A 22,078-nucleotide genomic window follows, 5' to 3' on the forward strand; every position below is an offset into this window, starting at 1 on the left:
CAACCTATATATGTATTGTATCACATTGCCTAGGACCATTTGGACATTAAGGCAAAGAATCAATCCAAATTCTACTTAAAGCTCTTTGATTTTGACCATGTACAAAAAGATAAAAGGGAATGTACTAAATTACCTAAGCTTTTATTCAAGAAATTTTTTTTTCTAATATTCTATTTTGAATTACCCAAGCAGAAAAAGGTTTTGAAATTAGATACTTGAAATGCATAAAGAAAAAAATACTTTAAAATCAGCATAAGGTATTATACATGTTAAAAAATTGTTTAAAAGCTTTAAATTATCCAGGCACATGAAAGTTCACTAGATGAAGAGAAACCACATGCTCACCTAACAGACTGAAGCCAAATGCTACTATGAATTAGTAAAAGGAACTAAAATTCAAGAGCTTTAGCTAATGCTCATGAATTTATAAGGTACAATAACCATACTAGTCCAAGTTGGTATTTCCAAAATTTAATGCAATATTTGAAGACACCAAATCTCATTTCCTAGTTCAAGTTGTCTTCTAATAGGGAAGGAATAAAGTAGTACACTCTGCAATACAGAAGAAACAAAGTGAGTATTTAGTGTGTGATAAGTTCTCATTTGTTCATTCATTCACCCTTTAGGTTCTCAATAGTAAGAAGTTTTGTAAAAAAAAAAGTTGGCTGTTATTTAATGAATGATTTTTTGTCCATCACATTGAAGTTCAAACCAAGAAATCATTCAAATCAATAATCAGAACCTAAGATATAAAAGTCATAAACAGAGATCATATAAGATTCCAATATTTCAGTTGTTATACATATAGGTTCTTTTTATGTTTACAGAACATAACAAAAATCAATAATCAACATTGAAGGGCGACATCATGGCCTGATCTCTCTCTTATAAGATTCCAACACAAGATCCATTTCTCATTAAAATAGAAAACATGCATTGCAATAGAACAGAATAGAACATAATAGAGAGGTGCACAGAATATAAGTGGATTAACAAACTAGAATATCATCATCTCGAATATCATCATCTATCAGACTAATAAACCATAAGCTTAACATCCATCATTGATTGGCCTAAGCTTAAATTCTAGACTAACCAAAATTACACAAAAGGCATAGAAATTTGAGACTAATCAAAGCATATAATGCAAAATGTCATACACAAATCGCTTATGGTCCTTCTCTTTCTTAGTTCGATGTTCATAGTCTTCCTCTAGAAATGAAAACTTGTTTAGGTTGAATGGGTGGACAATCTTCTTCTTTTTACTTGCTTTCCCAAACCCAAGAATTGAGTTGCCATTTTTGTTGCATCGCTGCTGCTCACTTCTTCAACATTCTCAGTTGCCTCTATCCAAGTCAAACGAGTGCAACTTCTTCTCACGCACGACGTCCTCTAAGTAAGAAGATGCAAGGGAAGAATTGCTCAGATGAGGTGCCCTCAAAATCTTTCGATTCAGAGAGGTTACTTCTCCAAAGAAGTTGAGAGGCCACAGACCCTTAAAACGCTCTTCTATCGGACTTGGTTGACGAGCATCCAGTGACATCTCAGACCACAAATTGATCGCCAAGACTTGCGCAAGCTACAACGAATGAGGAACTGCAACAGAGGACGATGAGCTCGACGGTAGAGAGGCAATTGACAAAGAGAGACCGAAGACGATGAGGAAATGAGCGAAAGAGAGAGTATGCATGGTAAAGAGAGACTCAAAGAGAGAAAGAGATGGGCATTTTGGGAATTTTGTTTTAAAATACGCACAATCTTGACCCAAGCGACTGATAATGTGACCATATTTTCCTTCTAGAAGGAGACTTATAATCTGGATCGGAGGGAGTACTCTACACTTATCTCTCTATAATATATAAGAATTTAGAATACTTATAAATAATTTTTATATATAGTTATCAGTAAAAATTTGTTATGGTGATGGGTTAAGGAGCAATTTTATACTTAAACTATTCATGAAAGAGCAATGTTACCTCTAAACTAATCAAATCTAAAAAATGTTGCCCCTGCCATTTAAACGTCTGTTATTGTAGCTAGTAAAACACACTTTTCATGAGTTAAGATGCAATTTTACTCCTAAACTATTCCCAGAAGAGCAATGTTGCCCTCATCATTTAAAAATTATAAAATTAAATAAAAATAAAAATATAATAATATTAAATAAAATAATATTAAATGTATATATAAAAATAAATATAAGAAAAATATAAATTATAATTTTATAACTTATTAAATATAAGTAAATTTTAGTTAAATTAAATATGAGTAGACTCAAAAGTGTTTATATTTGCACCTATAATTATCAACTAATTTTCTGTGCCTTATGCCGTGGCGCATGCAACTTGTACTGTGGTGTGTGGTATAGTGAGAAAAATTCTCACCATGCTTGTACACTTTGCTCTGCAATGTCATTCTTCCACTCAATTCTATTTATTCAATACCTCAAAGAGTCAAAACATCATCTCATCATCTAAAATTTTAATCACACATTATTTTATTAATTTACCATTAATTATCAATTAGTCTTAGAACTAGGAATTTAAAATGTTACAAAACTAGCGCATGTCGAAAGTTTGTATTGGATGTGTTGTTTGATAGCAAAATGTAATATGTGCACTATAGCGCATGATGGACATGCCACAATGCATATCAGAATGAAAAAATGTGACTTTGTACCACATGCTATGGTGCATGTGACACATGTCGCGACATATAACTCAATCTGATTAAAAATTTTCTTTTTGCCTATTTTCTTTTGGTGAGCTCAATATTCAAACCTTATGCTTCCGCTGTGCATAAGAGATATTCCTAACTTATTTAAAATGGTTTCTGAAAGCTTTAGTTTGGGATCTCAATTAATTATGATTTTTGAATGTGAACCTAAGTGTGTTTGCATCTAATCCGCAATGTCCAGTTTTTAGTACTTAATTTTTTTTTTCTGGCTTCCCATACCATAACATTACTTTTGCGTGTTGAAGTGTTTAAAATTATTTTTAATATTTCGGCCTACTCGGTCAAGCCCAATTGGGCTTTGGTTTGGCTTGAGTACTCAAGTAACATTTTAATTTTTTTTATAAAATATATAAAATATTAATTAATCTTTTTAGTCCTAGTTCATTTTATATTGAGAGGCCACATATTTGACTACATTATTATTAATATTATATAATTATCTTAAAAAGCTAAAAATTAATTAATATTATTATATTTTTTTTAATCTATAAAATATGTCAAAATAATATTTAAAATGTATTTTAACCTAGACTTTCAAATTTTAAGCCCTAAATTTTTTTAAAAATATTTTGACTTCTACATGCTTTAGGTATTCAAAAATAGTAGTGTATATATATTATATTTTTCTTATAATAATAAAAATTATTAATTTTAATGTCAAAATAATTTGTTTAAAAAAATGAAAAAGAGACATTGCAAATATTTAGGGCTAACTTGAATAAGCCCCGAAGCCTGTGAGTGTTAGGGCTAGGCTTGATTATATATATTTTTTTTAAGTTTGAGTTTATTAAGTTGGCCTAAATAAGCTTGCCACACCTGTATTATCCCCTTTAGTTGTAAATCTTAGGATAATCACTTGTGAATTTATGTACTTATTAATACATACATACATACATATATATACACACATGCTTGGAAAATTAAGGAAAACTACTTGTGATTATTTGTAAAATTTTGAATCTTTGGATAGTGAGTTGTGAATCTCAAAACCATTATGTAAATTTTTGGTTGGTCAATTCTTGTGAAATTTGGTAAAGCCACTCGAGATATACTAAAGATTTAATTGTGAATATATGGGTATCAGTTGTAAGGCTCAAGATAATTATTTATGGATTTTTGTACTTGTTAATACACACACACTCACTTGAGAAATTAAGGAAACCTGTAGGTCTTCGTAAAGTTATTTGTTAACTTTTTGGTAGTTAGTTTTGAATCTGAGGAGGTGACATAAGGAGGAGAATCATTGTAACATCATCACTATTAAAATATTAAAATTTGTATATTCAAGAGGACAAACCAATTGGTAACCCTTTTTGGGATTTTGTAGTTTAACCAATAAAAACTCTAAAATATACAACTTTTGAAGTTACATTGCATGAAGATACAAAACAACATTTGTGGAATCTCCATAGAAAAGCTGTAATTTCCTTTAACAGGCTTACAAAAATGTCATGGTTACTTGCTTTCTCAAGTTGGATCGGTGTTGTGGCCCTCTCCTCTGTCTAATGCTATGAAGCATCTTCCTTTGTTAGCACCTCCTCTAGCTCCAGGGAAACATTCGGACGTAACATGCATATTTACTTCAATGTCATACAACTTATTTCAAGTAGTACAAAATCCGTCTTTTAAAGTTCATTGCCTATAATTTTTATACTTTCCATGATTGGCCACTTTAAACCTGGTGAAGCCGCAACAACTTTCTTCTTCAGTGGATTTCCTTATTCCTTGGCCATTCACATTGTTTTCAATAGATGTTCTCTATTGAATATTGAATTCACTTTACATTAATGTTGAAAATATCTCAAATCAGTACTTTATTTAAACAAATATCGTTCTTTTTTTAATTTATAAGTTACATTATGCTAGTGTACTTGAGAAAAAAAGTGAGGTGAACGAGCACTTTAATTAAAAAATAATAAAAATTATGTCTTGTCTGCTTTTACTGGTGTAAAAAAAAAAGGCCTAAAAAATAGAACTTTACTTATCCTCATTGTTACACGTAAGTTATTTTATATTTGTTTTTTGACCAATTTTTGTTATATATTTGTTAGAATTAGGGAAAAGGGTGTGAATAAAAGGAGAAACAACATGGGATTAGGAGTCACGATGAGATGAACAGCCCCCTGGCATGTGGGATGTTGCAGAAAGCCAGAAAGAGATCGCAGAGAGAATGATAAGTGTTCCCAACGCAGAAGGCCCATAGGTCCCAAAAGCATCCAAATTCAGATCACATCACACACACAACAAGTCCCACGAGCCTTCTGGAATCCATCTTCCAATTTTTTCCCAAAAAAAGAATTTAAAAAAAGAAAATAAAAGCCTCACAACAACTTTTTGTGCCAGACACGGCAACTCAAACAACCTAGAATAAAGAGTGTGAAAGGGTTAAAGAAAGTGTCATTCTTCCCCCCCCCCCTCATTTTTGCTTATGAACATAAATATCAACTAATTTCTCTTTTAGAATAGTGAGAGATAATGATAGGCTACAGACCCATCTAACCAAGTGCTCCCTTTAATAATTAAAGTGTTCTACAAAAAGAAAAAAGAAATTTCAATTATATTATAATATGTCTTACAAAAATATGACGGATAAATGAGAAAATTACCCCCTAAATTTTAAGTTTAGTAGAACCATAGATTTTAAACTTATTTATCATATACATTGTTCTCTCAACTTTTAAAAATGGCACAATATGACCCCTACCATTAATAAAAGTTAATTTTAACAGTTAGTTTTAAAAAAAAATGATAAAAAAGGACCTTAAAAATTATAGAAAAGGATCAAAATTTTTATGGTCATTTTCTGTAATTTTTTGTGTCATTGTCTATAATTTTTGGATCATTTATTCTAATTTTTGTCCTTGTTTTGTAATTTTTGATGTCTTTTTATATCATTTTTCAATCAATTAATGGTTAAAATTAACCTGTATTAATGGTAGGGATATGATTGTACTGTTTTTAAAAATTGAAAGAATAATTTACACAATAAATAAATTTAAAGTTTATGGTATTATTTGACCTAAAATATAGGAGTAATTTGCTTGTTTATCCAAATATGAAACAAATGTTTTGATTTTATCTTCTAGTTTTAATGATATTTTTGAAACTTGAGAAGGCACGCATGATGACTTGTCCAAATAGCACAGTATTTTCTCATATTTTTAATTTATTGACTACGTGAAAAATTGAAATTGAAATGTTTTTAACAAACAAAGTTACAAAACAATCTTTTTAATCTACGTGAAAAATATCTTCAACACATTATTGTGAAAAGAAATAGAGGAAGTATGCTCTGTACATAAAGGTTGAAAATCAAAACACCTAGCTACTTGCTCAATAATTTAAAGTTTAAGTTTTTCTTGCCCTTTTTTTCTTGGATTTGGTTTGGGGAGGAGTGGGCGTCATTATTAAATAATAATCCTTCCTTACCATCATCATTATAACATTATATTATCGTATGCTCTTGCCCTATTTGGTGTCCTCAATCATGTTTCCTCCTTTTATGGGAGTCTCCTTTGCCTCTCTTCTTCCTTTTCCACGTGATGCCCACAATTTCATTTCTTTTTATTCTATTCAAATTTAAATTAAAAACATCATTGCGTCGGTGACATTAGTGTCATGGAAGGATTTGGTTGGAATAGGGAAACAATGTCCGTGTTTGGAATTGATTCTGTTTGTCTTAAACCTAATTACCCATTTCCTTTTCATTTTCCCTTTTGGCCATCATTATCTTAAACCCAACTACCTAATGTTTTAGATTTTTTTTTTTTCAAACACTTTGCATTTAGTAAGGCATAGGATGGCCCTAAAGGCACTTGCCCTATGTGGCTTCTAACTACCCATTTTACATCAAGAAGTAGAAAATAAAATGAAAATGACTAGTATAAATGATATTTTATCAATTACATTCATATTGTTCTTGATACAAATAAATATTGTAATTTAAAATTTTAATACATTCAAAAATTAAGTTGAAGTATTTAATGATATTAATAATATGAATAAAATACTTTGACCTCCCATCTATTTAATTTTAATTACATGCTCCTTCCTTTTATTTTTGAAACTCAAAAAACCTCTCATAGTATAAATAGTTACAAAACACAAACATCCCTTCTATTTTTAAAATTTTATTTCCATCCACCCAAATGTTAGTTTGATTTATAAGTCACATATATTGAATTAAAACACCCCTCTTTAAAATATAAATATTGTCTAAAAATAATTCAAATTACCCAAAAAAATAATGTATATATTTTTTACGTTTTTATTCATAATTTAAATTCAAATCATGAAATATATTTATTTAGCAATTTTTTAAAAATTAAATATATAAGTTGGCTAAAATAATATTCAAACACTTAGTTAAATTTTTTTTTGAAATAATAATTTATTAAAATAAATTACTTAGCCTAATTTATGTTTGTTTTTCATTAAATTTTATCAATTTGAACACATTATTTAAATATTGACATACTTAATTGTTGGATAACACTGGCATCCAAAAGGAGGGTGGATTGGGTGATAATAAAATTTTTCTAGATATAAGTGAGGAGTGGAAGCAAATAACAAGAGATTCAATAAAGAAAAGCTTTTATAGCAAAGACTTATCCTGGTTCACTCTAACAACTTGGCCTACATTTGGTTCTCAAGATCATCTTTGAGATTTTTAACTATAATCACAAGTTAAGTAGGTACTTACAACCTCAATACAGCTATCAAAACTTGATTAATCTTGTTTCAACAATAAATCTTACTATAACTAGTAAGTTGTTACAATTTACTTAAAAAATCTCTTTTCAAGATTTTAATTTTGTTATAAGGAAGAATTCTCTCAAAAATAAAATCTCTGTAAAGAGTAGATTGAATCCAATGAAAGCTTAAGTGCTAATGAGAATTTTTCAAAAATTTGTCAGGAGTTCTTATATGAATGAATGCAAGACCTTTGATGCACAAATAGAATGTTTTTAAGAATGTTCAGACTTAGAATAGTTCACATTGTAACCTTTTTTAATATTCACTCGATATTAGGAAGGATTAACTTAATCACCACACCAAAAACATCAAACATTAATTAAATATTTTGTTTGAAAAGCTTGGGAGCAAGACTTATTTTACAAAATCATAACACATTAGAGCAATACGTAGTGGAAATATATCATATGCATTCATGTCAATCCTTGCATGCATCCAAAATTACAAAATTAGGTCAAATTAGGGGCAATGCGCCACGTCGAGAAACACGTGCGTGCCAACATGTGGCACAGAGCCACTCGCCCTGACCTTCACTATGTCATGTGCCGTGGCGTGAGACACCATGCGCCATGATGCATAAGCCTAATTCTGCAGTTATTATTTGATCGATTAAATGACGAAGTTTTGGTGTGCATTATTTTTACATATGATGTCGATCGAAGTGATTTAAATACCTATACGAAGCTTAACTCATAAGATAACTAATGAGATAGGTTTGGATATGATCAAATGATCCAATCAAAATTTGGATACCCGAGTACAAAAGTCACTTTTTCTAAAAATTTTAGGCACCCAAGCGCTTAAATCGATCCCATTTTCTCATTAGATCATACTAGGCCTTGAGCCAAGTTCAAAAAGACCTAATATACTTGATTGACCAAGTCATACAGCAAATACACACATATATCACAATTTGGCCATTGAACGACCTATTTCCACAAACATAAACTTTGCATTGTTTGGCATAAACTAGCCCATTTGGCCTTTTTTTTTTTTACCATAAGTTCACTTTAAAATCACCACTATACATATTTACAACACATTCACAACTAAATCTTAGTTCCAGTTAATCTTTTACTACATATTCACACATAAGGGCTAAGATTCACAAATTCACCACAAATCTCTGCAATTCCACTACTTCACTACTCAAAATATTCATGCAATTACTATGGCAACTTATATATATATATATATATACATAATATTCACACCTAGTTAATTTTTTACACAAACTCATAGGTCTCATGGCCTTGGAACCATTATGTTGATCCATACTCTTTTCCCTTACCTTGATCACTATTTTGTCCAGTAAAAATGTAACCACGGGGGTGAGATAAAAATTTTAGTAATAGAATAACTCTCTATTAAATACTATCAAATGCAACCATAAGCAAGTATAGCATAATATATCATTAAACATAGCATATATCATATATTTACTTCAAATTTCATCTATATAAATCATTTTACCTCTTTCACCACTTATTCACCACTTTTCTAACATATATAGCATGATCACTACTGACCGAACCTCTAAATCACCCCGACTTAAAAACCATAGGCTCACCTTAGACCAATATACACTCTCATTAGCCTTGAGCTCTTCTTCAATGGTAGAATCACCCGGCTAAAGGTGTTCTATCTTATTCAGCCTTGTTCTACACAAGTTTCAGACCAAAACTAGTGGAAGAAAAATAGCTTAAGTCAAATTCATATAACCAATATGGATCTAACTCAAGTCTACATAAGAACTTGAACAAGAATTAGTAAAAACTTATGAAATAACCCTAGAACATCAAGGTAAATCATAAATTTCAAAATTGAAAATAGCATAAAAATCTAAATTCAACATTCATATTCCCATCAAATCTGAATTAGAATCACAAATTCCTTAACTAAACATAGGTTCAGAATCGAATCCTCAAAGAATCAAAATAAGAACATGAAATCAAGAAAATAAACACAACAATTACAAATATGAAAATCTCATAATGTCAAGTCATCTTTCTTGGAGCTCTAAATGATCAGCCTCTTATGCTCTTTCTCTTTACTTGAATTAGACCTTGAGCTTGAGAAGCTTCCATGGATGAATGAAGATAAAGAGATTGTAATCTGGAAATCTGGACAAGAGATGGACGAAAATGCAAGTTGGAATGGAAAAGAAAGTGGACAAAAATCTGAATAGAGAAGGAATGATGATCTGGACCAAGTGTTGATGATGGAAGATGAAGAAATGAAATCTGAAACACGGATGAATAGTGTTAGACGAAAATGAATGAAGAAGAAGAGAGAGAAATCTAGAAAAATATGACAAGTGAAGGTCAAGAATGAAGGTGAAAATGAAAAATGAAGGATTAAGTATGTGTGAAAAATGTGAGTGGTGATAAAACCAAAGTGGATGGTGATAAAAATAAGGAAGGTCCATATCTGAAATGAGTTGGAAAAATAGACAAAAATAAGCTAAAATAGGAATAAAAATGAGGTGAAAAATGTGGCAAGGGACATGTGAACATGTGTGGGAAATCGGACTCCTCCTTAGGCTCCTAATCAACTGCCACATGTCCTCCCATTAGATCTGATCATGTTACACCTTTGATGCCTCTTCTTCACTTAATGATGTGTCCCTCAATGCATCCCATGCTCCTTTGATTTTTCTATTTAATTAATTATTCCCAATTAAATTTGAATAATAGTGCCATATCATCCCTCAATTCTGAAATTTGCACCCAACAGCCCCTAAATTCTTCATCTTTATTTATTTGCTATCTCTTGAATTTCTCCAAGCATGTGGACTAGTCTTTGATCCTTGATTCCAAAATTGCCCTCACAAAATCTAAAAATAAAAACACAAGACTAAATAAATCCTAAAAAGACAATTAAAAAGGAAGAAAATGAGAATTAAGGCCCAAGATCACAATTAGGGTATGAAAGTGTCAAAACAATCATCAAATAGCATTATTAGGGTTCATAAAGTCAATATAGAAATGACAACTCAAAACTGGAAATTAAACCATATTATGCACAATTTGATGCTAAAAACCAAGAGTTTTAACATGTAAAATATATGATAAATTAGCTCTTTAGAGCAAGTTTATCCCAAGTGGTGCAAACAAAGGGCAAGCTTATGGCAAGTGTTGGAAAAGCACGAAAAAGTGTTGGCAAGCCATGGCAGGCTTGTGGCAAGTGTTGCCAAGGGCCATGGTAGTGTTGGCAGCCTTAAGCTCGCTTGTTGCAAGTGTTACCAATAAAGGGCGGGCTAGTGGCAAGTGTTGGCAAGGCACGAGCAAGCATTGGCAACCCATGGCAAGCTTGTGGCAAGTATTGGCAAGGGCCATGGAAGCATTGGCAGCCTTAAGCAAACTTGTCGCAAGTGTTGCCAACAAAAGGCGGGCTCGTGGCAACTGTTGAAAGGGCACGAATAAGCATTGGCAAGCCATAGCAAGCTTATGACAAGTGTTGGCAAGGGCCATAGAAGCCTTGACAGTCTCAAGCAAGCTTGCCACAACTATTTTGAACAAAGGGCGAGCTCGTGGCAACTGTTGGAAAGGCACAAACAAGCATTGGTAAGCCATAGTAAGCTTGTGACAAGTGTTGGCAAGGGCTATAGAAGCGTTGGCAGCCTTGAGCAAGCTTGTCGCAAGTGTTGCCACCAAAGGGCGGGCATGTGGAAACTATTACAAACATGCCAACAAGCGTTGGCAAGCTTGTGGCATGTGTTGGCAAGGGCCATGGAAGCATTGGCAGCCTCGAGCAAGCTTATCACAAGTGTTGCCAACAAAGTGTGGGCTCGTGACAAGAGTTGGTAAGGCTCGAACAAGCGTTGGCATGTATGGCAAGCTTGTGGCATATGTTGGCAAGGGCCATGGAAGCATTGGGAGCCTTAAGTAAGCATGTCGCTAGTGTTGCCAACAAAGGGCAGGCTTGTGGTAATTGTTGGAAAGACACGAACAAGCATTGGCAAGCCATAGCAAGCTTATGGCAAGTATTGCCAACAAAGTGCGGGCACGTGGTAACTATTTGAAAGGCGCGAACAAGCATTGGCAATCCATAGCAAGCTTGTGGGAAGTGTTCCAAGGGTCATGGTAGTATTGTTAGCCTTGAGCCTTCTTGTCGCAAGTGTTCCCATCAAAGGGCAGGCTCATGGCAAGTGTTGGCGAGGCATGAATAAGCATTGGCAACCCATAGCAAGCTTGTGGCAAGTGTTAGCAAGGACCATAGAAGCGTTGGTAGCCTTGAGCAAGCTTATCACAAGTGTTGCCAATAAAGCACGGGCTTATGGAAAGTATTGGCAAGGCATGAACAAGTATTGACAACATATGGCAAGCTTGTGGCATGTGTTGGCAAGGGCCATGGAAGCATTGATAGCCTTAAGCAAGCTTGTCACAAGTGTTGCCAACAAAGGGTGAGCACGTGTAAATGTTGCAAAGGCAAGAACAAGCATTGGCAAGCCTTGGTAAGCTTGTGGCAAGTGTTGGCAAGGGCCATGGAAGTGTTGGTAGTCGCGAGCAAGCTTGTCGCAAGTGTTAACAATGGACGGGCTCGTGGCAAGTGTTGGCAAGGCACGAACAAGCATTGGCAAGCTGTGGCAAGCTCTTAGCAAGTGTTGACAAGGGCCTTAAAAGCGTTGGGAGTCTCGAGTAAGCTTGTCACAAGTGTTACTAACAAATGGCAAGCTCGTGGCATCTGTTGGCAAGGCACGAACAAGTGGTCGTAAGCCATGGCAATGTTGTGGCAAGTATTGGCAAGCCCATGAAAGCCTTGGCTGCCTTAGGAAAGTTTGTGGTGAGTGAAGGCAAACTAAGGCAAGCTCATGGCAAGTGCTAGCAAGGCATGAACTAGCATTAGTAAGCCATAGCAAGCTGGTTGTAGGTGTTAGTAAGACTCATAGAAGCATTGGTAGCCTCGAGAAAGTTTATGGTAGGTAGCGGCAAGCTAAGGTAGGCTTATGGCAAGTGCTGGTAAGGAACGAATAAGCATTGGTAAGCCATAGCAAGCTTGTGGCAAGTGTTGCCAAGGCCCTTACAAGCATTGGTAGCCTCAAGCAAGTTTGTGGCAAGTGTTGCCAAGCCATTGTAAGCTTGTGGCAAGGGCTATGGAAGCATTGGCAACCTCGAGCAAACTTTTCGCAAGTATTCCCAATAAAGGGCAGGCACGTGATAAATGTTGCAAAGGCGCGAACAAGTATTGGTAAGCCATGGCAAGCTCTTGAAGAGTATTGGCAAGGGCCATGAAAGCATTGGCAGCCTCGAGTAAACTTGTCGCAAGTGTTGCTAACAAAGGATGAGCTCATGGCCACTGTTGGAAAGGCATGAACAAGCATTGGCAAGCCATGGCAAGCCTGTGGCAAGTATTAGCATGGGCCATTAAAGCATTGGCAGCCTCGAGTAAGCTTGTCGTAAGTATTGCTAATAAAGCATGGGCTCATAGCAGGTGTTTGAAGGGTATGAACAAGCATTAGCAACCCATGGCAAGGTCTTGGCAAGTATTGGTAAGGGCCATGGAAGCCTTGGCAGCCACGAGCAAGCTTGTCCCAAGTGGTGTGAATAAAGGGCAGGCTTGTGGCAAGTGTTGGAAAAGCATGAAAAAGTGTTGGCAAGGGATGGGATGTGTTGACGACCTCAAGCAAGTTTGTTGCAAGTGTTCCCAATTAAGGGCAAGCACGTGGAAAATGTTGCAAAGGCATGAACAAGGGTTGGCAAGCCATGGCAAGCTTGTGGCAAGGGTTGGCAAGGGCCATGGAAGCATTGGCAGCCGCAAGCAAGCTTGTTGAAGATGCTGCCAACAAAGGGCAGGCTTGTGGCCACTATTGGAAAGGAACAAATAAGCCTTGGCAAGCCATGGCAAGCTTGTGCCCTTACATGGGCCGTGGAAGTATTAGCAGCCTTGAGCATGCTTGTCACATGTGTTGCTAACAAAGTGTGAGTTTATAGCAACTGTTGAAAAAGCATGAACAAGGGCGATGGAAGTGTTTGCAGCCTTGATCGAGCTTCTCACAAGTGTTGCCAATAAAGGGTGGGCTCATGGAAAGTGTTGGAAAGGCACGAACAAGAGTTGGTAGCCTCGAGCAACCTTGTCGCAAGTGTTGCTAACAAAGGGTGGGCTCGTGACATCTGTTTGCAAGGCGCAAACAAGCGGTTGCAAGCCATGGTAAACTTGTGGCAAGTATTGGCAAGGCCCATGAAAGCCTTGGCTACCTTGGTAAAGTTTGTGGTGAGTAGAGGCAAACTATGGTAGGCTCATGGCAAGTGTTGGTAAGGCACGAACTAGCATTGGCAAGCCATGAACAAGCATTGGCAAGCCATGGCAAGCTTGTGACATGTGTTGGCAAGGGTCATGGAAGTGTTGGCAGCCTCAAGCAAGCTTGTTGCAAGTGTTCCCAATAAAGGGCGAGCACGTGGAAAATGTTGCAAAGGCACGAACAAGCATTGGCAAGCCATAGCAAGCTTGTAGAAAGTGTTGGTAAGGGCCATGGAAGCATTAGTAGTCTTGAGCAAGCTCGTCACAAGTGTTGTCAATAAAGATGGGCTCATAGCCACTGTTAGAAAGGCATGAGCAAGCGTTGGCAAGCTATAGCAAGCTTGTGGCAAGTGTTGGCACGGGCCATCGAAGCGTTGGTAGCCTTGAGTAAGCTTGTCACAAGTGTTGACAACAAAGGATGAGCTCGTGGCAAGTGTTGGAAAGGCATAAACAAGTATTGGCAACCCATGGCAAGCTCTTGGCAAGTATTAGCATGAGCGATGGAAGCATTGGCAGCCTCGAGCAAGCTTGTCCCAAGTAGTGCCAACAAAGGGCAGGCTTGTGGCAAGTGTTGGAAAAGCATGAAAAAGTATTAGTAAGCCATGGTAAGCATTGGCAAGGGATGGGAAGTGTTGTCGGCCTCGAGCAAGCTTGTCACAATTATTCCTAACAAAGGGCGAGCACGTGGCAAATGTTGCAAAGGCACTAACAAGCATTGGTAAGTTATGGAAAGCATGTGGCAAATGTTAGCAAGGCCTATGGAAGTATTGGCAGGCTCGAGCAAGCTTTTGGCAAGTGTTGCTAATAAAGTACGGGCTCATTGTAACTATTGGTAAGGCACGAACATGCATTGGCAAGCCTATAGTAAGTGTTGGCAAGGCCCAAGGGAGCGTCGGTAGCCTCGAGCAAGCTTGTCACAAGTGTTGCCAACAAAGGGCAAACTCACGACAACTATTGGCAAGGCACGAACAACCGTTAGCAAGCGATGGCAAGCTTATAATAGGTGTTGGCAAGGGTAATGGAAGCATTGGAAACCTTGATCAACTTCATCGTAAGTGTTGCCAACAAAGTGCCTGATCGTGGTAACAATTGGTAAGCTAAGAACAAGCATAGGCAACCTATGGCAAGCTTGTGGCTAGTGTTGGCAATGCCTATTGAAGCATTGGCAGCCTCGAACAAGTTTGTAGGAAATGGTTGCAAACTATGGCAAGTGTTGGTAAGGCATGAACAAGTATTGACAAGCCATAGCAAGCTTGTGCCAAGTGTTGGCAAGGCCCATAAAAGTGTTGGCCGCCTTAAGTAAGCTTCTCGCAAGTATTGCCAACAAAGGGCGGGCTCGTAGCAAGTATTGGCAAGGAATGAACAAGCATTGGCAACACATGGCAAGCTTGTGGCATGTGTTGGTAAGGGCCATGAAAGCTTTTGCAGCCTTGAACAACCTCATTGTAAGTGTTGCCAATGAAGTGTGGGCTTGTGGCAATTGTTAGCAAGGTGCGAAAATGCATTGGCAAGCTATTGCAAGCTTGTGGCAAGTGTCAGCAAGGCCAATGGAAATGTTAGAAGCCTGGAGCAAGTTTATGGAAAGTGCTAGCAAATTAAGGCGGGCTCGTCGCAAGTATTGGCAAGGCATGAACAAGAATTGGCAAGCCACTATAAGGTTGTGGCAAGTATTGGCAAGGCGTATCAAAGAGTTCTCAGGCTCAAGCAAGCTTCTTGCAAGTATTGCCAACAATGGGTAGCCTCATGGGAACTGTTGGAAAGGCACAAGCAAGTATTGGCAAGCCATGGTAAGCTTGTGACAAGTGTTGAGAAGGCCTATGGAAGCATTTGTAGGCTCAAGTAAGCTTCTTGCAAGTGTTAGTAAGGCACGAACAAGGGTTGGTAAGCCCTAGCAAGCTTGTGACAAGTGTTGGCAAAGGCCATGGAAGCATTGGCAGCCTCTAGCAAGCTTCTTTTGCAAGTGTTGGAAGTAAAGGGGGGCTTTTGGCAAGTGTTGGCAAGCCATGGCAAGTGTTGGCAAGGCGCAAGGAAGCGTTAGCAGCTTAAGCATGTTTGTGGAACTGGAGGAAAACTAAGGTGGGCTCGTGGCAGGTGTTGGCAAGGCTAAAACAAGTATTGGCAAGCCATAGCAAGGTTGTGGCAAGTGTTAGCAAGGTACATGGAAGCGTTGGCAGCCTTAAGCAAGCTTCTTGCAAGTGTTGCTAACAAAGGCTAGCCCGTGGCAATTGTTGGCAAGGTACGAACAAGCATTAGCAAGCCATAACAAGCTTGTGACAAGTGTTGCTAAGGCCCTTAGAAACATTGCCAACAAAGTATGGACTTGTGGGAACTGTTGGCAAGGCATGAACAAGCATTAGCAAGCCATGACATGCTTGTGGCAACTGTTGGCACGGGCCATGGAAGCGTTAGCAAGCTCAAGCAATGACCTTATCGCAAGTGTTGCCAACAAAGGGCAGCTTGTGGCAACTGTTGACATGGTATGAACAAGCATTGGCAAGCCATGGCAAGCTTGTGGTAAGAGATTGCAAGTCCCATGGAAGCATTGGCATCCTCGAGCAACCTCATCACAAGCATTACCAACAAAGTGTAGGCTCGTGGAAACTGTTGGCAAGGCATGGACAAGCATTGCAGGCCATGGCTTACTTGTGGAAAGTGCTAGTAAGGGCCACGGAAGCATTGGTTAGCTTGAGCAATGACCATACCACAAGTGTTGCCAATAAAGGGTGGCTCGTGGCAACCATTGGCAAGGCACGAACAAGCATTGGCAAGCCATGGCAGGGTTGTGGCAAGAGTTGGGAAGTCCCGTGGAAGAATTGGTAAGCTCAAGTAACCTCATCACAAGCGTTGCTAATAAAGGGTGGGCTTTTGGGAATTATTAGCAAGGCACGAACAAGAATTGGCAAGCCATGGCTTGCTTGTGGTAAGTATTGGCAAGGGTTGTGGAAGCATTGACAACCTCAAGCAATGACCTTACCATAAGTGTTGCCAACAAAGAATGGCTCATGGCAAATGTTGGCATGGCACGAACTTACATTGGCAAGCCATGGCGAGAATGTGGCAAGTGTTGGTAAGGGCCATGGAAGCATTGGCAATCTTGAGCAAGCTTGTTACAAGTCTTGCCAACAAAGGGTGGGCTCATGGCAATTGTTGGAAAGGCATGAACAAGCATTGGCAAGGTATGGTAAGCTTGTGGCAAGTGTTGGCAAGGCCGGTGGAAGCATTGGCAGCCTTGAGTAAGTTTGTGGCAAGTGGTGGCAAACTAAGGTGGGCTATTGGCAAGTGCTGGCAAGGCACGAACAAGCATTGGCAAGCCATGGCAAGCTTATGGCAAGTGTTGGTAAGGTCTGTGGAATCAATGGTAGCATAGAGCAAGTTTGTAGCAAGTGGTGGTAAACTAAGGTGGGCCAGTGGCAAGTGTTGGTAAGGCACGAACAAGCATTGACAAGCCATGACAAGCTTGTGGAAAATGTTGGCAAGGTCCATAGAAGTATTGGCTGGCTTGAGAAAGCTTCTTGCAAGTGTTGCTAACAAAGGGCTGGCTTGTGGCAACTATTGGCAAGAGATGAACAAGCGTTGGCAAGCCATGGCAAGCTTGTGGCATGTGTTGGCAAGGCCCATGGAAGCATTGGGAGGCTCGAGCAAGCTTCTTGCAAGTGTTGCCAATAAAAGGCGGGCTTGTGGCAATTGTTGGTAAGGTATGACCAAGCATTGGCTGGCCATGACAAGCTTCTGGCAAGTGTTGGCAAGGCCCATGGAAGCGTTGGCAGGCTCCAACAAGCTTCTTGCAAATGTTGCTAACAAAAGACGAGCTTGTGGCAACTGTTGGTAAGGCATGACCAAGTGTTAGCTAGCCATGACAAACTTATGGCAAGTGTTAGTAAGGCCCGTGGAAGTACTGGGAGCCTTGAGCAAATTTGTAACATATGGTGGCAAACTAAGGCGACGTAGTGGCAAGTGTCGGTAAGGTATAAACAAGAATTGGTAAGCCATGGCAAGCTTGTAGCAAGTGTTAGTAAGGCCCATAGAAGCGTTGGCAAGCTCGGGCAAGCTTCTCACAAGTATTGCCAACAAAGGGCGGGCTCGTGGTAACTATTGGGAAGGTACGAACAGGCGTTGGCAAGCCATAACAAGCTTGTGGTAAGTGTTGGCAAGGCCTGTGAAAGCATTAGGAGTCTCAAGCAAATTTGTAGCAAGTGGTGGCAAACTAAGGTGGGCTAGGGGCAAGTGTCGGCAAGGTACGAACAAGCATTGGCAAGCCATAGCAAGCTTGTGGCATGTGTTGACAAGGGCTATGGAATCGCAAGTGTTGCCAACAAAAGGGCAAGCTTGTGGCAACTATTGGCAAGGTACGAACAAGTGTTGGCAAGCCATGGCAAGCTTATGACAAGTGTTGGCAAGGCTTATAGAAGCATTGGCAGCCTTGAGCAAGTTTGTGGCAAGTGGTGGCAAATTAAGTCAGGCTCGTGGCAATTGTTTTCAAGGCATAAACAAGCATTGACAACCCATGGAAAACTTGTGGTAAGTGTTAGCAAGGGCTATGGAGGCATTGGTAGTGTCAAGCAACATTATCACACGTGTTGCCAACAAACGGCGTGCTTGTGGCAATTGTTGGTAAGGCACGGACAAGCATTGGCAAGCCATGGCATGCTTGTGGCAAGTGTTACCAATAAAGGATGGGCTCATGGCAAGTGTAGTCAATGCTACCTTTGCTTTAAGAGGTAATTTTTCCTATTCCTATTAAGGTTGATTTTCTTTACATTTGACTTTGTCTAATAATGAGCATTTGATTTGAATGATGATGACATAGATGAAAAATTTATAGTTGAATTACCTCGAATGTTCGATCATAAACCATATTGTGAAAAAATGTATCCTTAGGAGAAAAACACTTTGAGTTCACATGATAACTATTTTGATTTAAATTCAAATATCATTAAAAGTGTTGACTTTTCACTAGCTTGAATAAAGCAAATGACATGGATGTTGATGGTAGAGATAATGTAGCTTGTGTGCTTAAAATTTCAATTCTTTCTTGTGATATTTTTAATAGTGCACATGCACTTATTCCTTCTAACCATAATGTACTTGAGAAAAGGTTGTTTACCTTCTTTTATAGGTGAACAAGATATAGTGGTCAAACCACCTCTTGATTTCAATAAGGAACTTACTCAATTTGAAGAGGCCATAGACTTAACTTAAAATTATGCACCTATTCCTTCTTGAAACTATGTCAATTATGGAAGAATAGCATGATAAATCTAAGGCCAGTTATAAGGTAGAAGAGGTTAATGTTCAAGGCTTATATGAAATTGATGACAAGTTACAAGAAGAAGAGAGTTTGGAAGACTTAAAGCATGAGGAAATTGAAGTTCAAGGAAATGACTTTACAGAGCCTAAAGGTAAATTGAGTGATGTTGATCTCATGATTGAAGAATTTAGTGATAATCTTGCCTTGTTCTCTAGTACTGATTCATACTCTCATACTTACATATCTTCTTGTGGTTGTTTGAATGATTATATATGCCAACATTTTGGAAATAGATGAGTGCGTACTTGAATGATGGTGATACATCTTTTCATGAATTATTTGATGATAATAAAATGTCTACTTTATTTAAGATTCATAGGCATGAGAAGCGTATTTTGCCTTGTGATGTATAAACACCAAAGGAGCCAATTTTAAAGAATTTTTTCTACTCGAGCTTTATATCCATAAGGTTCCGCACTATTGGAAAAAAATTCTATACTTATAATACCTTTGTCCATTGAGATAATGGAAGAGGCCAAGAGCTTACATGGTGAGAAGGGACAATTCAACCATATAACTTGGAGTTATTACCAATTGATTTTAAGCCTCCACCCAAGGTGCTTGGAGAGAAGAGTACAATGAGTAGCTTTATGCTACTCCTTAAAGATGAAAATTTCAACTTCAAGAGCTTATGGAGATTTAAACTAGGTTGTATCTTCTTCATCCTTGTTCTTTACTTTACTTCATTTTATGCTTTCATTTGTTGAGGAGATGAATTTAGTAGGAAAAGGCAGAATTTCATTCTTTTTAGTTATTTGTTTTGTTTGAAAAAAAATTTACACCATACTTTTATTATGCATTCATTATTGATCTCACCTTGTCTTATTACTAGTCTATACATACATTGAGGATAATGCATGATGTAAGTGTAAGGGGGAGAAATAAATATTTTATTTTGGTTTTTGAAAAAAAAATTGAAAAATTAAAAAAAAGTTACTTTGTTTTTTTTTCTTTGAGGTTATTAAATTACCTAGCTCTTTAAATGGATATTTAGATGCTTGAGATGTGGTAATTTTTAGTATTGAATAGGTGTGAAGTGAACATTTTTTTACCTTAAATTAATGGATTAGAGTGGCACATTACCCTTTTAATAGAATAAGCCAAATAGTCATTTGTGATAAGTTCCTTAGTGATGTTATTCTCTATAATTTGTTTCACTTCTTAGTTAAGACCACATGTCTTGAACTTACTTGATAGGAGATAAAAGATAGCATTCATAAAAATAACCAAGATCTAAATAGCTAACCCTATTATTCTTGATTATCCTTTGTTAGCCACTTTAAGCTTTTTGTTTGATTCTTAAAAAAAATATTCACCCTATTTTCCCAAGGATGTATTTTATACTTTTAATATATATCACATGTTCTAGATCAAGTGAGAGGATGCCTTCAGTCATTTTTCTATCCATTACTTATTTATATTTTATTGTCACACCCTTATATCCATTATTTTCATAGTTTTCAAAGAGTTAGGGGAAATCAAAAGAAAAAAAAAGCAAAGAAAGATTGAAAAAAAAAGAGAGAAAAAATATATGAAAAAGAAAAAAAACAAAATTGCTAGAAAAGAAACAAAAGAAAAAGAAAAGAAGGTGAAAAACAAAAGAAAGACAAGAATAAAAGTTGCCTGGCTCATTTAATTCCTTTATTTCATTTTTTCTTATCATTTGTCTTCATTGTCATTATATTAAGGTGTCCACTCAATTGAATTAGACTATGCTTTACATATTAAGGTGATATATCTTGACCTTAGCATTATTTTGATGCTAACCTTATTTTTTATGTATGCATTTCTTAGACATGATTTCATTACCCACATTACAACCTAATAAAGTCCATTTAATTTTTGATTGTAAGTGCTATTTAGTGATGGAGATGTAGAAAGGTTACAAACTTATGATAGGATTTGTCCTAAGGAATTTTGAGTGAAATTAAATACCTTATACACTTTAAGTGATGAGTGCAAATACTTAATCTAGAGAAGCTTACTCTCTGACATTGATTCTTGAGAAGGGTTTATTTGTGATGTGCATAATTCTTTCTTAATTATTGCCACGTTGATTGATAATTTGTAAAATTTCATGAGCTAGTATTTTAGTAACTTTGAACATTGTTTTTCTCTTTCTTCTTTATTTTAGTGTCCCTTTTGGGACCTTTCAGAGTGCACTCATTGTATTAGATTTGGAGAATTACCTAAATGTCTAGGTTTAGTGTACTAGGGATATTTTGGTCCAAAAATGAATTTTTGAGAAAATGTACAAAAAAATTAACAAAGTGCCTTTTATGTTTAGTTGATGAGTGGTCAACTGATTTTTTGAAATTCATTTTAGTTTGAGAGTAATTAAATAAAAAGTCAATACTTTCTTAAGTGTCTTAATTTGACCTAGTTTTTGGTTTGCCATTATGTAAAAATTTTTATATAATTTTATGCAATCTAGAACTTGGTTATTTGAATAAATTTTTCTTTTAATTATGAATTTAATTCTAGACATTAATTAGATTTTATTATGTCACATGTTATTTAATTGAATTTTCTAATTTATGTGACATAGGTGGCATGTGACTTGTGCATTAATTAGGCAAGTGAAGTCAACACTCATTGAGGTCAAAGGTGAGAATTTGGGATGTGATTTCTACCATTTTTGGGGGATTAAATCAGCTTGAAATGTGGATGACACATGAAAAATTAGGCACACATTGCAATCATCAACAAACCATGATCATATGAATGGTTTAAATCAGCTTGAAATGTGTGCAGGTAAAATGGTGATTAGGAACCTATGAATGGTTTAGAAAGCATGATCATAGGGGTGAGAGTTCACTTAAGTGGAGAGGTGGTGATAAGACCATATGACATATTTTTATATATGTTATGTTAATGAGCTTTGAATGGAATATATGATATATGTTATATTAATGGTATATTATGCTTTGCTTTCATATAATTGCATGTAATAGTTAATAGGAGTGAGTTATTCTATTACTTGAATTTTTATCTCACCCCTATGATTACATTTTATAGGACAAAGTAATGATCAGGGCA

General features: G+C 36.7%; 1 protein-coding gene across 1 annotated transcript in view; it reads right to left on the reverse strand.

Moving 5' to 3' along the window:
- Window positions 1–1,336: 1,336 nt before the first annotated feature.
- LOC129322501 (uncharacterized) overlaps window positions 1,337–22,078 on the reverse strand; it is a 30,949-nt gene continuing 10,207 nt past the window's right edge. Inside the window, exon 3 of the mRNA XM_054968809.1 lies at window positions 1,337–1,579. Within this exon, the coding sequence (XP_054824784.1) occupies window positions 1,337–1,579 (243 nt within the window). The remainder of the gene's footprint in view (window positions 1,580–22,078) is intronic.

Source organism: Prosopis cineraria, unplaced genomic scaffold (assembly GCF_029017545.1).
Source record: "Prosopis cineraria cultivar Desert tree isolate PC_DT_omini unplaced genomic scaffold, ASM2901754v1 PC10, whole genome shotgun sequence".
NCBI classification, from domain to species: Eukaryota; Viridiplantae; Streptophyta; class Magnoliopsida; order Fabales; family Fabaceae; genus Prosopis; species Prosopis cineraria.